Consider the following 17,064-nt stretch of genomic DNA (forward strand, 5'->3'; position numbering starts at 1 on the left):
ATCTCCGTCTCCATCTTCATATTCTCCTCTATCTCTCTCCCCTATTTCTATCTTCTTACCTATCCATCTCTCTCTGTCTCTCTCTATGTGTGTGTGTGTGTGTGTGTGTGCGCACGCGTGTCACTCCCTCTTTCTATATCTCTTTATTTCTCCATCCCCTATTTATCTATCTCTCCTTTCTATCCTTATCTCTCCCTCTCTTTATCCCTATTTCTATTCCTCTCGCTATCACTCCCTTCTTTTTACATCTCTCTCGTCTCTCCTTTCCTCTCCTTTCCTCTCCCTTCCTCTCTATCTATTTTTATATATCTATCTCCCTCTCCACCTACTACAAACATAACATGATCTCGTTGGTAATAAAACCTAATTATCTTCTTGATTAGTTTTTGTTTTAGTCATGTTTGGAACCATATAACTAGATGCATAGTTGATTTTAAGCTATCACTTCTCGATCGAGACCTTAATTGCACAAACATCATCATTTTTTAAATATCATACCAATTAAATTTATGCATTGAAAAATTGTATGCAAAATGCATCAAAATTTTCCTAATTGACCTCCCTCTTCAGCATACCCATTGCACTTCAAAGTGCAATTGTTAGTTGAGTACCTCTCCTCCATAAGACCGCAGCCTAAAAATAGAAGCTTTTAGAATAGCTCCCTTCCAAAACCACAACCTTAAAGTAAGCCGTTCTCATAAACCACATAAAAAGCAGGCTTATTCATTCACAATATAATTTCATCACGGGCTTAGGAAATCAACGGCTCAGATCGATCCTCAATTTCGCATTAGGGCAGTGAGGAAGATAACATCTCTGAATACAAGGGAACAATTTTTTCCTGTGATTCACCCGTCATCTCGGCTCGGCGCTGAGACTAGAAAAGAGGCAATTTTGGGCATTCTGATCGGCTGTTGAATCCGATTGTTCTGAGGGTTTTACTCTAATCATTCGATCGGCTGACGAAACAGCGTAATCGGTGGTCCTTTGCGTTTTCGTGCCCTTCGAAGGGTTTTAGGTCGGGAAAGATCACTATATGCAACTAATCTCCTTCTGCGGTTTTACATCGTCTGCAGATTTAGGGTTTTCTGAATTTTACCCGGGTTTATCAACATGGCGACTTTTGCAAAGCCAGAGAATGCTCTCAAGAGGGCCGAAGGTTAGTAAGCCTTTTTAATTTTTTCATGCCCGAGGATTTTGATCTCTATCTTTCTATTTTGTTTAGATCGGACTCTTAAAATGATTTATGAGTTTTATTGGAGTTTTATGTTTTGATCGATTGAACATGCAGTGTCTTATTTGAGTTCTGTATTTTTGGGGTTTATCATTCAGCTTCCTGTCGCATTTTACAGTTTTAAAAATTTGCCTGTAGGGTTTCTAGTGTTTATTGTTGAGTAGAGTAAAGTCACTCCTCTGCAGTTATTGCCTTTTTTGTTTTGTTTTGTTTTAGGGTAGATGCAGAATAGTATCTTTCGAAATGTCCAGATGGTTTTGAAGGTTTGGAATATGAGCTTGATTTTTTTTCCCCTTTTAATTTATTTTTATTGTTACTGTTTTATACATCACTAAATTATTATTATTCACATCTTATCCGTTTTTTGAAACGTTTCTGCATAAACTGCCTATTGAATCTTGAGATTCGAAGATGACACGTTTGACTGATATTTTATTTATGGCTAGGGTTTCTACAGGGCTATTTTCACCAGTTGGCTGTTTTTAATATGGTTCCAAAACAGTATATTTGCTTTTTAGTAAACTTTTAAACAATGTTCCCAATCTAGCAAGCCTCTAAAATAATATTCCTTAAGTTCACTAATGAAATATACACAAACTTGTCAGATTTGCCAATAATATAAATTTATTTTCAGTAACTTCCATGACTTCCCACAAGATTCTCAGACAACATTACGTTTTTCATTTTTTGAGCTGCAAACATTAACCTTCTATTCTTTGTGCACGGAATTTTTTCTTAAAATTTTATTGGCATACATGTTTGAATTTCCTGAAAATGTGTTTTGATTTATATACAATCCTAGGAGGACATTCTATGGCATTTTGGTGGATATTTGATGTCCCTGCAGTCCACATCTGTTTGCTGGTTGTTTTTTCAATATAGATTATTTGTGTGTATATATAATTTTGAGGATTACAATCTGGTTTAAGTTGTAGCAATGAATGGGGGTTATTTCAATGGCTATAAATAGTGCAGGGAATTTAACCTTGTTTGTTTGTAACTTGTAAGAATAGCATGAGGTGTTCCCTTGATTAAGATTTGAGAATAATTGAGTTTCTTCTTTTGTTCTCCTAGGAAATTGCTAGGAATTGAAACATTTTGTATGCATAGAATAGTTTGCAATTCTTTTTTATTTTGTAAGGATATGTTTGATGGATGCTTAATATTTGAAGCAAAACATAGAGTCCACTAATAAAGTTGGCTGCATCAGTAAATTTTTATGCATATTAAAGTAGAATGAGGGAATGTATTTGCAAGAAATTCTGTAGTTGTATATCCGAAGTTTCTAAAATTCAGTGAAAAATAGCTGATTGGTGAAACTAGCAATAAGAAAATGCTCCCTCACATAATGAGCTTTGTTTGCTCTGTAAAAAGAAATAGGAGATATGCCCTTGTAGGGAGTCCATTGGCATATATGCCACGAGTGAGGGTATCTCTTATGTCAAATTCACTCATGATTTGCACCTGGTGTTGATCGTTGGTGTATGATACACTGAGAAGTGGATATGGTAATTCACCTGGTTTAATCAATAGAAACAACAGTAGCAATTTAGGATCAACAAACCCAGCCGAATCAAGATAGATGTCACTTTGGGGATTTGAAGCTGGGGTATTCAACATGATAATACATTGACTTTACCAAGTCGGCTGAAACACTTCAATTCCATAAATCATATGAAACAAAAACCTCAATCTTACTAAATGCAAATTGGATGTGAATGCCAGAACTTTTTTATCACTGATAGATACTGTCAGACCATGTGTTGTGGAAAAATTGGTATCTACAAAGAAAGAGTAAGATCACATTTTCATGTTGACTAACAGTGTACAGATATATGCATCATTTGTAGTTTGCAAATAAAGTGGTTTCAAGAAGAGTGAATTATCTTTGAAAAATCTAGCTTGGGATCTTGGCTTTTGTTTAGAGTGGGGTCTTGACTTTAGTTTAGATATCTGGTGAAATAATTGCCTATTTGTTATACTTCTTCAAAAGCCATGGGTGTACAGTCAATTCATTTTTCAACATAGGAGAAAGATTAGTTTCCCCTATTGGGGTTTAAAAATTTAAGGGTGTTCAGTTATGCAATTACATAAAATGCACTTAATTTTGAAAGGAAAAGAACATGAGTGTCTTACAAAGTTGCATGGATATGGGTATGGATACAAATATAGATAGGGTATGGATACAAATATAGATACAGTATTGGATACGGATATAGCAATTTTTAAAGACTCTCAATATTGATACGGCTACATACGACATTCATAAAAAACACATACACATAGTTAACGCAATTTTCTAAGTTATTAGAGGGGATTTTCATTACTTCAAAAGCAATATAGAGTATTATATACACATAATTGCTACATAAATAAATATAAGTTGATTTAACAATTTACAATATAGAAAAATAGTAGAGTTGCATTGGAAGATAAACCAAAAAAATGGGTTGCTGAAATAGAAAAACATTTCATTTGTCTTTCTCATTAGGTGTAGGTTTTCTTTATATCATTTTTTTTCGAAGTTTTTATAAATTAAATTTAGGAAGATTTACATCAAATTTTTAAAAAATCAAACCACATAGTATTTTGCATGGTTGGAAAATCAAGGTTTTTTGGGCTAATGTGGCTATAATTTTTGATGTGTATTTGGGCCATATTGGATATGTATCCGTTTCAGATATGGGGAAACTTGCGCCCAGAGAGGGATAGAGGAGTATCCAGCTACTCTTACTATCTTGTTTCGTTCAAGATTTTTCAGAACTTTACCTAGCTTCATCGAATTTATTGGAGCCTGCCTTTTGAGTTTAGAGTTAACATCTTGGGTTAGTATGTTTGCAGTCCCTCCACTGTACTGCAGTCTGGCGGATTAAATTGACCTTGTTTTGGAAATTTATTAGAATCCCGAGCATTGATGCAATTCCTGCTGAAGTTTGGCATATCAACCACTTCAGATCATATGTACAACTAGTTGTCTCTGTTGTCCAGCTCAAATTTGAAAGTCCTTTCAAATCCTTTAGTTTTAACTTTTCTTCTTACATGTAATGCACATTGTGAGCTTGATCTCCTGCAATTTGCAGATTTTCTGGTATCTGTAGCTTTACTTTAAGTTTTCAGTGAAACTGAGATGCTTTAAGAGAATGGTCTTTTGATTAATATTTGGAAATGGTGTATGCGCTATTAAGCATTTGTTTTGAATGGCATTTATCTGCAACTCTAGACTTACGAGCTCCAAATATTTGATGTTTTTTTTTTGATATATATTAATTTCTTGTGTAGAGATGAACACTGAATCATTCCCTTGTGATTAGTTAGATGACGTAAAATTATTTATCTTTGGTATATTTCAATTGCATAACTATAATCTTATTGGATCTTAATTCTCACTTTTTCTTAGGCATTAAACATAGTGTTTATACAATGGTATATTTCCTCATTCATAAGTCAGGTTTTGTATTTTTCTTGAACTTATCAAGTTTTTCTTTTGTCAATGGGATGTGTAGAAAGATTATTGCATTTTCCCCTTCACTCTAGATGGACTTTTGTTATATCTCACCCATATGTATTATAATCTGGAATTGGATTCATTTAACTCTGCTTGAACTTCCCTCATTATTGTATTATCAGTGGCTGTCTGATACGCTAAAACGATGTATAATGCATCTTTAATTTTTAGTTTGGTAATTATCAAACATTCGTAATATTGTTGCTATTGTAAATAACTTTAATTCTTTATATTATCTTGGATGCAGAGTTGATGAATGTTGGCCAGAAGCAGGCAGCATTACAAGCTCTTCATGATTTGATAACATCAAAGAGGTACAGAGCATGGCAGAAGACACTGGAGAAGATAATGTTTAAATATGTTGAACTTTGTGTTGACATGAGGCGTGGAAGATTTGCAAAAGATGGTCTTATTCAGTATCGTATCGTTTGTCAGCAAGTTAACGTCAGCTCATTAGAGGAAGTTATAAAGTATTTCCTGCAACTGTCTAGTGAGAGAGCTGAACAGGCTCAAGCTCAGGCTCAAGCCTCTGAAATTGCTCTTGATGTTGAGGACTTGGAAGCAGAGAAGAGGCCAGAAGATTTGATGCTTAGCTTTGTCAGTGGTGAAAAAGGGAAAGACAGGTCTGATAGGGAGCTTGTCACTCCTTGGTTTAAGTTTCTTTGGGAAACCTACAGAACAGTGCTTGAAATACTACGCAACAATTCTAAATTGGAAGCTTTGTATGCGGTGAGTAGAAGTTGATATCCTAAGATTGGTGAACCAGTAATGTTTTTTGGCAGATCATGAGTAATTAAAATTTGGGCTTTCATGTATGGAGAAGTTATTTTAAAAATTTGACTAGTGGTCATGTTCACAATTATGCCTAATTGTTTTCTATGTCATATACATTTGATTGCTTGATATACAGTGGATGCATTGTCAAATCATTTGCTGTGATCTTTTCTGCTTTGTAAGCTTAAGTGTTAGGAAATGACTAATAGGCTGACAATGGGGACACACACACACTGAATTTTTAGAATCATGATTACACATGGCTACTGAATATCTTCTATGTGATTGAAACTATTATGTATATTATTTTGGTGCACAGATGACTGCACATAGAGCCTTCCAGTTCTGTCTGCAATATAAGCGTACGACAGAGTTTCGTCGGCTTTGTGAAATAATTCGAAACCATTTAAGCAATTTGAATAAGTACAGAGATCAAAGGGATAGACCAGATCTATCTTTGCCTGAGAGTTTGCAGCTTTATCTTGACACAAGGTTTGAACAACTCAAGATCGCAACTGAGCTTGAACTCTGGCAGGTTTGTGTGTTATAACATCTTTCAGGATTTCAAGTTTTTCTTCCTTTTTCATCAACTTTTTTTCATCGGCTGTTATGTTTTGATCTTCAGGAGGCCTTCCGTTCTATAGAGGACATTCATGGTCTTATGTGCATGGTAAAGAAGACTCCTAAGCCACAAATGATGGCAATTTACTACTCAAAGTTGACAAAGATATTCTGGGTATCTGAAAGTCAACTTTATCATGCCTATGCATGGTACAAGCTTTATGTTCTCCAGAAAAGCTACAATAAAAACCTCACCCAGAAGGACTTGCAGCTGATGGCATCATCTGTACTGTTAGCTGCTATTTCTGTTACACCCTATGATCACAGGCATGGGGCTCCTCATTTTGAAATTGAGAATGAGAAGGAAAGGAGCTTAAAGATGGCTAGCCTTTTGGGGTTTAGTTTGGATCCCAAAAGAGATGCTCGAGAAGTGGTAGGCTTTATCCTTCTTTCAAAGATGCTTTGATGTGCACAAAGGATTGATTTATGTAATTTACATGTTTGTAGTATTGGAAGAAATGATTATCCTGTGGTTACTCATTTTTCTTTTATCAATCTTCTTCCTACATGTCTAATCCTTTTTATATTCATCTTGCAGCTGTCGCGATCAGCACTGCTTTCAGAATTGGTAAGAAACATATATTAGAAATTATTGAAATTCACTTATTTACTTTCAAAAATCTTACCTTTTAACTTAAATGCCTGTCAATCTTTAATGAATCACACATTCTGTTCCGCAGACCCCATTTTAAATTTTACTTCATTTGTTGAAAACACTTGGATTGGTGTGTTATGCCAGGAATATAGGTGTTTTTATATGTAAATTAACTAGAGTGCAAACCTAATTTGGTTTGCTTTCTGGTTTCAATTCCTGATAACTGCATTGTTCTTTTACAGGAATGGGCATTAAACAATGCTCCCTGATACTCAAACCAATCTGCACTTAAGCATGATTGTTTTCTTTGTTGTATGTCAGGTGTCCAAAGGTGTGATGACTTACGTACCACAAGAAGTTAAAGATCTATACCATCTCTTGGAAAATGATTTCCACCCACTGGATCTTGCCGAAAAAGCTCAGCCCCTTCTAGGAAAACTCACAAAACTCAGTGACAAATTGTCATCGGCTTCTCCTGTTCCAGAAGTACAGTTGGAACAATATATTCCTTCATTGGAAAGGCTAACCACATTGAGGGTGTTGCAGCAGGTGATGCAATCTGATCTTTTGCTGTGCATATTTGGTCAATTCTTACTGTATGCATTTATTTCTTCCCATGTGGTTTAGTATTAATCTTGTTATGGTGTCATGAAGTACATGTTTCTAACTTAATATTTCTCATCAAATTGAAAATTGTTTTGCAAGTATTTCTTTCTGGTATTAATGTCTATGCTTGACACTTGTGTTTTTCAGGTGTCTCAAGTATATCAAACTATGAAAATTGGAAACTTAACAAGAATGATACCATTTTTTGACTTCTCTATTGTTGAAAAGCTCAGTGTGGATGCTGTTAAGTACAATTTTGTGCAGATGAAGATTGATCATTTAAAGGGAATTGTACAGTTTGGCAGCCAGGTGTGGAAACATGCAATGTGACTTATCTTTTTGAAGATAATATTTTAAATTTCGGAATATTTTAACAAGGAACACTATTGTAAGCTAAAATCTTTATTGTGTTTTCAGGACCTTGAATCAGACAAGATTCGAAATCATTTGACTATTCTTGCAAAGCGTTTAAACAAAGCTAGAAGTCTTATACAACCTCCAATCACTGAGAAAGTGACAAAAGTAGCTCTACCTGCACCTATATTACTTGAGACAATAGAGAAAGAGCACAGGAAGCTTCTTGCTCGCAAAGTTTTGATTGAGAGGCGCAAGGAGGAGCAAGAGCGCCAAATGCTTGAAATGGTATGTTTTTTTTTCGCATTGTTTTGTAATCGTGTCCAGTCAAGTGTTTTTGTTCTAATCTGTTTCCTTACATTTGGCTTTCCAAGGAACGAGAAGAAGAGTCCAAGAGATTGAAGCAACAAAGAATAACAGAAGAAGCAGAAGCAAAAAGGCTTGCGTCTGAATATACAAAACGTGAAGAGCAGAGAATCCGGAGAGAGATAGAAGAGAAAGAATTGGAAGAAGCACAGGCTTTGCTTCAAGAGGCTGAGAGAAGGAAAGGGAAAAAGGGGAAGAAGCCTGCTATTGAGGGTGTAAGCAATGTCTACATGTTGCTTTGTTTACTATATTTATGCGAATCATATGCTTTAGAAATAACAGAACTCTTAGCTGTAAAATGGGTTTGATTTATGCTTTTCATTTCAGAAGAAATTCATATCTTTCTTTGTTGTAATTACCTTAATCATTGCAGGAGAAGGTAACAAAGCAGATCCTCATCGAACAGGCTTTGAATGAGCAACTTAAGGAAAGACAGGAAATGGAACGCAAGTTTCAAAAGCTAGCTAAAACTATGGATCACCTGGAAAGGGCAAAAAGAGAAGAAGAAGCCCCTCTTATTTTGGCAAAATATAAAGAGCATTTGGTTGATGATGAAATATTCTTTGAGCGACAACAAAAGGTTTCCTAACTCTCTTTTAGTTTTATCTCTCTCCTATATGGGATAGTAAAGAGTGCATTTGAGTCGTGCATTTAAATGAATGTCTAAGAATATATATTTTTTAAAATAATTAACCTAAAGCAAACTTGGAGTGATTCTGTGACAAAAAGACATGGTTTTTGTATTAAGTACCTATGTTTTGGGTTTAGTTTTATTTAGTCTTGTTCAATTTTCCTAATATGGTTTTGCCTTATGGCAGCAAGCAATTGAACAAAGCAGAGAACAACATGCTGCAGACCTTATAGAGAAAAACAGGCTCATCAGAATGTTAAATGATAAGGTTGGCTTTTGCATTTGCTACTTCTTGTTTTATGTTTCTTTTGGTTTTTAACAAATAACTCTTCTGGTATTTAAACCGTAGTTACTCTATTTTTTCTGTTGATAATGCAGAATACTTTCCAGATTCAAGTAGTCAGCCGTCGCCAAGGTGAGTTTGAGAGGCTGAAGCGAGAGAGGGAAGAGAGACTTGCAGAGCTAAGAGCAAATCGAAAACTTGATAGGGAGATGCGTAGAAAGATGGAATATTATAAAAGGCAGGAGGAGGCAAGGTTAATTAAACTCAAAGAAGAGGAAGAAGCTCGTAAGCACGAGGGTAAGAATGAGGCTCAGATATGACTTATATATTGCTTTTTGTTATATGGTTTCGTTTGTTACAACTTTCTGCTTCCAAATATAAAGATGAATGCTGTCTTATGCGTTTGCTTTTTCAGAGGAGGAAAGAAGGCGCAAAGAAGATGCTGAAAGGAAAGCAAAACTGGATGAAATTGCAGCAAAACAAAGGATGCGTGAACAGGAACTGGAGGAAAAGGAGAGGCTACGAAAAGAGGCGCTGAAAGAGGATCCAAGGATTACAAAACAGTTGGAGGCAAAACCAGGAAAGTTTGTTCCTCGTCACTTACGAAATAAGATGTCCGAGTCAGCTGGTGCTGAAGTAGATAATGAGGCTTGGCGTCAAGATGATCGGGCATCTCATGATGATAGGAAATCATTGGTCTCTGAAGATCGCAAGCCATCTTTTGGTTCTGGTCAGGGGTTAGCTGGCAAAGATGATGAACATCGTATGCATGTGGACCATGCTGGAGATGTAAATCCTTCATCTGGTTCCAAGTATGCACCGTCTTGGCGGGCTAATGATCGCCCTGAGCCTGCAAGAGCTTCTTTGGGTCGATATGATCCTCCTGGTAGGCGTGAGCTTCCACCTGGATCTGGACGTCCTAAATATGGTGGTTTTGGAAATAGGGATGATCGTAGGGGAGGAGGTTCAGACCAACGTGTGGAGCGCACACGGGATGAAGATCGTTCTGCAGGTACTGGTACGTGGAGGAGGCCATCCAAACCAGTTGAGGGACATGCTACATAAAAACTTAAGGCTGTGCCATTACTGCTAGTATAGCACAGCAGCAATATAGGCTAGGATTTTTGTTGCCCAGCCTGGCATAGAGTTTGAAAAGATCAGTCAGGCCTGTTGTCAAGGAATGAATTTGGCACAGTACTGTTACTTTTGAGTGATATGGAAATGAAATATTCAATTTTGGGCTGTAAACCTGGTAAGTTATGGCGTGGACAGACAATTTGCCTATTGAGTAATGTAGAAATAGTGAACTGGCTTAGATTTCTTGTTTTGGTCTGTTTCTAGTCATAGTTTTTGTATTGCTTTTGACATTCAACAGTTGAATCTTGTATATTTTATGTTTCAATAAGGGAACACATTTCTGGTAGCTCACATGCCATGTCACATGCATTTGTTTCCCTGATTATTGGAATTTAATTTCTTAAAAATTGTTTACCCAAATTTCAAGTCCCATCTGGAGTAGAATTATGCTTGTGCACTTTTTTAAATTGTCTTTAAGAAGCCCAATTAAACAATTTCTGCATTTAATTTGGTAACTTCCTGTGTGCCTCCAATACCATAATGTGTGGTCTGTTTCAATGCCATGCTTTCTTTGATTTCAATATCCTATGAAATTTGCCTTACAAAGCAAGAAGATTTCATGTATGTTCAAGAAACACTAAGCATCTTACTGACATGGTAATATTTTGATCTCTCTGAGGGTGCACGTCTCTTCAGCGGCATACAGTTAGTGAATGCTAGAATGCCCTCTTCTTGGTTTGATGTTGTATTCATTTTGTATATGCAATTTTGCGTTAAGACATCTCATACCTTCCATCCAAGATATGCAATGTCCTATGGGGTGAGTGTTACATGTAACCACAAGTGATTATGACACAAAAATACCACCACAATCATTTATTTTAGCAATTTGTTGATCGCAAATGATACGCACTAACGGACACTTTGTTGGTAGCTTTATTTGTGGTTTCCAAACAATGCATCTCTACCCTCTTCTGCTCCTGTTAGTTCTATTCTATGTAGGTCGTGGATTTTACTGTGCAGCTGGCTGCCCATTGGACAAATGGCAGCAATACCTTCTACTTAGGCACAATAGAAGGTTCCAATTACTCTTGATTTTTGGGTATTATACCCTCAAGTCTTTTCAAAATATGCGAATGTTTTGGCACCGTTGACCTCTTTAAGGTATATCTGTTCACAAATTTGGGCAGCTCCCTCTGGTTTTACTGATGCTCCGTGTCATTGAATTCATGGATCCGTTTGAGCTGTCTTGGGAAAACGTGGATACCCTGTTCTTATCTTTATACATATAGCCAAACATACATGCAAAAATCAAGTAGCCTTCATCTTACCATTTATTTTGGAAGAGTGGAAGTCAATAAACAACTCATTGTTGGGGGCACAAATTTGTGTTAAGATTTGAGGAATAAGGGGCTTCATGCATTTATGGTGTTGGGCATGTGCACTTGGCTAGATTTCATCTCTAGTGGGCTCTTTTGTAAGTCATCCACTTATTCCTTGTAATATTGAGAAAACCCCTGAATTTTGTTGCATCAAGAACTTCAACCGTAAATGGAAGTAGTGATTGATCAACATTGTTACTGTACTGTTCCTAAAAATGCCACTCCCATGGAATTGTCTTCCGAACTCATCCATGTTCTTGTATTTTGAGCTTCTTATAGATCATAATGTATTGCTCCCACTGCAACCTTTGAGTTGTATGCATCGCTCATGAAGTGCTTATTCTAAGAAAATTCCATTTTGACAGATCTATAATATTGAAGCAGCAGATTTGAGAACTATTTGGAATAGCACTCAAGCAGAGATTGAGTTGCCACTAAGGAAAAGGAATGTTTGGATGAGCCCGTTGGATGTTGGTTGGTAAGAGGATCCAGCATGGAAGTATTTTCCGCGAAGCCTGATTGAACTGTTTTTTGCTAATTAACGACTGTGTTGACGCTAAGAAGCAATTTATTTAGAAGTTTAATTTCTATGTCAAAGCCTTAAAGCATACGATGGCAAGGAGGATGCTCACATGGAATCAAATTGTACATGCAGATGGGCTTCATTAGAGTTTTATTCGTGCCTATATTAACTGCCTTGCTTGAAGACCGACACTAGTGACTTGTGGAATAGCACCACTGTGCATGGATCAACAATGTCTTGTTCCACATTCCCGAATCATATATGCTGCATCGTTACTCTTTAACTGGGAATCCAAATGTGCAGAAACAACAAACCAATGTGATTATGCATGCATATAATGTTATGAAGTTGAGAGGTTAGTGAATTATTTTGTAATGAAAGTGAATCAAGCTACATTATACATTCAATCGAATTACCAAATAACAGATAATTGCAATCAATTTGTGGAATTTAAATGCAAGGGTTAGGGGTACTTAAGCTCTATACCTATTGGGAGCAGAATGATAAAACTATATAGATTTAAAATTCAATTTTGTCCTAAAATTAATGTCTCATGCCACAATCCCAAGCTTATAATTCACAGCTTTTTTTGGAAAGATTAAATGCATTTGACTGGAGCTATGAATTGGTGAGCTCACACGAGGGGACCTCATCTCGAAGTGAATTTTATGCGATAACATCCCAATAGGGTCCCGATAGAGGTTTGAACTTTGGTGGTAAGAATTACAATAATATAACTTTATCACTGTCATTATTGGCAAGCTTAAATTAACAGTTGATCTCTAGTTATTTAATGTTTGTTTTTTTCCTGTAAATGAGTGAGTTGATTTTTTTTTTTGATTAAATATTAAATATTAAAGTTGTCAAAAAATTATAATTAATTTATATTTAAATATTTTAAGGTTTTAATTGATTAATTAAAGTGGTTAAAAAACGGGACGAAAAAAGGAAAAAATTATGCATAAGAGAATTTCTGAAAAGAATAGTTTATAAGCAATTACAATTTATAAGAATGAATCTGCATTCATATCATTCTGTGGATGAAAGTCTTCTGGATTTATAAAGCTTTGAGGATGAAATTCCTTATGTTCAAAGTAATTTCATTCAGGGTTGATAGCGGGTTTCGTTATTTATAGCTTTCAGAACTTCAATTTTTGGGTGAGATTTTGTAGTGTTATATATCCATTTTAGCGTTTGCTAATTCAGTTATTTGTTTCTGTTTTGTTGTGAAGTTGACTATTATTCATAATGGTGCATTATTATTACCAATTGGTTATAATGAACTGACCTCAGATTAGGTCATCCACGGTGAAGCATTTGGTAGTTTGCAAACAAGGAGATCTTAAAAATGTTGTTGTAAGTACAAAGGTTCTCAAAGGAAAGTTACTGATTTTCGCTGCTGAATCTGGTCAGACCCCTTATTTCCTGGCGGCATCTTCTTTGTCTATGTAAATTTTCATCTTTATTAGCACAAGTTTCAAAAATTTGAAAGTAGTTTGATAGACTTTCAATTTGATTCAACTCCTAACTAGCTATTACCACCATGTGCTACGTTTCATAGATCACAGTGGAGCATTCGGAGCTTTTATCTGAGGCTGTACTTCCTTTCTTAAGGGAATTTTCAGATTAACCAACATGCAGTAACCTAGCTGATTGTATTCTGGTTTTTATAATCAACACATTTCAAGAGTTAATATTGAATGAATGAATAAGGAATTTTAATGACGTTTATGAGATCCAGCATGCATGAAATTAATCTGTTTTCAAGATATTTTTCATGTTGATCCTTCTGTTATAAATCTTGATTGTCAACTTTATAAATCTTGATAGTCAACTTTAGATTAATCATATTATGCAAGGTACCTCTTTATTTCTAGACATTTAAACAATAATTTAAGTTGTTTGCTAGATTAAACAATCATTTCATGCTTACCTATTTATTTAAAAATTTATTATTGTAATTTCGGATGATATACAACCGATACTTAATTTGATCTTCTTGAAAGATCTTGGTCGGTTCATTGTTAGATCTATTGCATTTCGTTCGGTGTTGATTTGATAGTTCGTTTGACATTTGATCGAATCTGCATGCAATCAACCATTTTGGTAAATGATCCAATTCATTTTATAATTTGCCGATGGCTTTGCATTTGCATAGTTATTGTAAATTAGATTATTAGCCACCAATTTTTTTTTCTTGTAATATTTCTTTGCACTCGTTCTACCTCCATATGCTTTCACCTTGCCCACCCTAGGGTTCTTGGTGATCAGAAAGAGTAGGTAGAATTTGATTGATCATAAATTTTTATGTGGATTTTGGCTAACGGAGTTAGTGGTCTTGCCAACCTATTTTTTGATGCTAATACTTTGTATACAAAGTCATATATTTTATGCATCCTAGTGATAGATCCAATGTATATTATCAAAGAGATAAAAATAATAATATTAGTTTAAAGAGAATTGACAGAAATATTTTTGGCCTCTACAACTCTGTTACAACAAAATGTAATGACAAAAAGAAAAAAGAATTGGTAAGAAAGTTTGATATGATATTCAATGTGTTAACAAAAATGCTTGTTAAGATGAATAATAACATGGATGTGTATAAGTCAGCCTGATTGCACAAATCTCACTCGCAACTTCAAATAATGGCTCTCCTGCTTCTCCCCAACGGCTCTCCCGCCTCTTTGCATTTGAATGCTGCTGTAGGTGCCTCTGGTTCGACGGTAATTTTTGCTTCTCAGGGGTTTTCTGCTGCGGATGTTTGGGGCATTCCCTCGTCTTTGAACTTCCCCCCCTTCCTACTCGTGTGGGGGCGTTTGCTCCTATGATCCACGGTTTGTTCGACGTTGTTGCTATTTGGTTTGATGCTCCTCAGGGGGTGGTTGTTGAGGCCCCCCATGTTTCCCATGGGGTTTTGCCTGGTGCAACACCAACGCCCCCCGGTTCTCCGGCTGTGGGTACTGCTGCTGTCGACTCTTTGGCTGCTGGGGTTGTGGCTTTGCAGACTGCTGCTGATGCTGTTGGTCCTTTGCCCAAACTTGCTGGCAAGCGTAGCTTTGCTCATGTGGCCAAATCTACCGCCCAACCCTTGAAGGGGGTTCCTCCTCTTCCCTGTGCCAAATCCTCCCTTGTGGTGGTTTGTGGGTAGGATGTCGTGGACAACATTGGGTTCTACCAACACCGTGCCTTCTCTACCGGTCCTTCGTCGCTGGGTAAGCGACTCTTGGCGGCCTTTGGTGGCTCATAATATTGAGCTTTTCCCCTGTGCTAAAGGTTTTTTTGTTGCTTCCTTCACTTCTTCCGCTGATCGGGATTTGGTTTTGGGCATGCTGTGGGTTTGGGGAGTGCACTCCCTCTTTGTTAAGCCTTGGACAACTTCCTTTAACCCTCTCATTGAACCACTTAATGTGCGTCCAGTTTGGGTCCGGCTCATCAATCTCCCCCTTCATTTTTGGGAGCACTCTTGTTATGAGGCTATTGACAACTCTATTGGCCGCAACCTGAAGGTCGATGAAGCTATGTCCTCAATGGACCACACTACCTTTGCCCGCATTCTTGTGGACATTGACATCTCCTCTCCTCTCCCGAGAGATGTGGTTCTCATGGTGGGGGAATAGGCCTTGGACACAACTGCTGGACTTTGAGGGCCTACCCTTCCGTTGCAGGAGACGCTTCTCTACCGGTCATCTGGCTTTAGATTGCTCTATTCCACGCCACAAAGGTGTTTCTACCTGGTGGAAGAATGCTCCTGCTGACCACTTAACTGTCAATGCCCTTGACTCTGCATCTGCTGACTCCTCTCATGAGGATGATGTTGATGTTGTGCCCCTCATGGCTACAGATGCTCTTGTCGCTCCTTTTGTGCCTCATCTCCCGAGATCCCCTCTTATGTTTCTCCTGAACATGTTCCCCTGCTGCTGGATATGCTTCTACTGCTGATGTTTCATCACAACCTGTTGCTGCTCTACAACAACCTCTTGCTATTCTGTTGCAGCACTCTGTTGACACCTCTGTTTGTAACCCTGCGGGGTCCCTTCCGGTTGATCTCTCTTTTGATGGACCCAATGACAACATTGTCTGGACTATGGTTGCTCGTAGGCTGAAGGGGAAGTCTTCACCCCTGCCCCTAACCCCCCCTCGTTGGGGTTCGGGTGGATCTCCACCCCCCCCCTTGAGTGGGGTCCTTTTTGTCCTCCAGTTGGATAGGATTCCTTGCTTGTCTGACTGTGTTTGTTTGTTATCGCCTTTGGGCTGTTACACCATTACTTAGAGGATTGTCATTGGTTTAGTTGTTAGACCTTTTCGCCTTACTGTTTTTCTTAGGGAGGGAGAGGTTCCTAAAATTGAAGCACACAATATGTTTATTGATGACATTAGAGCATGCCATGCTAAGTATAGAGATCTTCCAAAGGAGATCCATGATGAGATGTCACTCACAAATTAGATGAACATGAAGAACCATAATGGATCAAGGTCCGAGCATAAACCTCTAGGGATATTTGCAATAGGCTATGGAGTAGTAATCATTTTCTACATTTGATGGATCTAACAAATGTACATCTAGAGCATGAATTTAGAAATTGCATACATCACTTATGTTGATATTAGAAGAATGAGATCACCACATTTTCCTCTCTCCATGTTGAGGAAACAACACATGAATGGTGGTATAATTGGTTGATTCAACAAAAGTTTTACTGAAAGATTTGATAGGAAGAAATCTAAAGTTCATTTAAAAAATTAGCACAAATCAAACAATATGATTATGTTGAAAGTTTTGATGTTGATTTTCAAAATATTTTTTTCAAGGTTCTTGACATATTTGAAATAAGGTCAATTATGCAACTTATAGAAGGTTTTTCACAAACAACTTAGAAGTTTAAGGATTTGACACTTAAGTCTTCATTACCAAAAGTAATTTGCATTCCAAAAAAAATTAAATCAAAATAAAAATTTTCCTATAAGGAAAGAGAGAGGCAAAAATGAATTGTGTAGAAATAAACTTTTCTTAACATGCAAAGTGCTATGGGCACCAAGCCATAGATGTCTCAAAAAAGGACACATCCACTATATTGAGGTAGTGTCAAATGAAGAAGAATCATAAGCATAA

The 17,064-nt window shown here is 36.8% G+C and overlaps 1 protein-coding gene across 1 annotated transcript; it reads left to right on the forward strand.

Annotated features, from left to right (window-relative positions):
* Positions 1-713: 713 nt before the first annotated feature.
* LOC131063760 (eukaryotic translation initiation factor 3 subunit A) lies at positions 714-10,392 on the forward strand. Its single transcript, XM_057997669.2, has 13 exons — positions 714-1,159; positions 4,987-5,468; positions 5,833-6,048; positions 6,139-6,507; positions 6,673-6,702; positions 7,051-7,278; positions 7,483-7,644; positions 7,753-7,977; positions 8,064-8,270; positions 8,429-8,635; positions 8,874-8,954; positions 9,065-9,266; positions 9,385-10,392. The coding sequence occupies exons 1-13, from the start codon at positions 1,114-1,116 to the stop codon at positions 10,032-10,034; spliced, it is 3,105 nt and encodes a 1,034-aa protein (XP_057853652.2). The 5' UTR covers positions 714-1,113; the 3' UTR covers positions 10,035-10,392.
* The last annotated feature ends 6,672 nt before the right edge of the window (positions 10,393-17,064 follow it).

This window comes from Cryptomeria japonica, chromosome 5 (genome assembly GCF_030272615.1).
Source record: "Cryptomeria japonica chromosome 5, Sugi_1.0, whole genome shotgun sequence".
Lineage (NCBI taxonomy): Eukaryota > Viridiplantae > Streptophyta > Pinopsida > Cupressales > Cupressaceae > Cryptomeria > Cryptomeria japonica.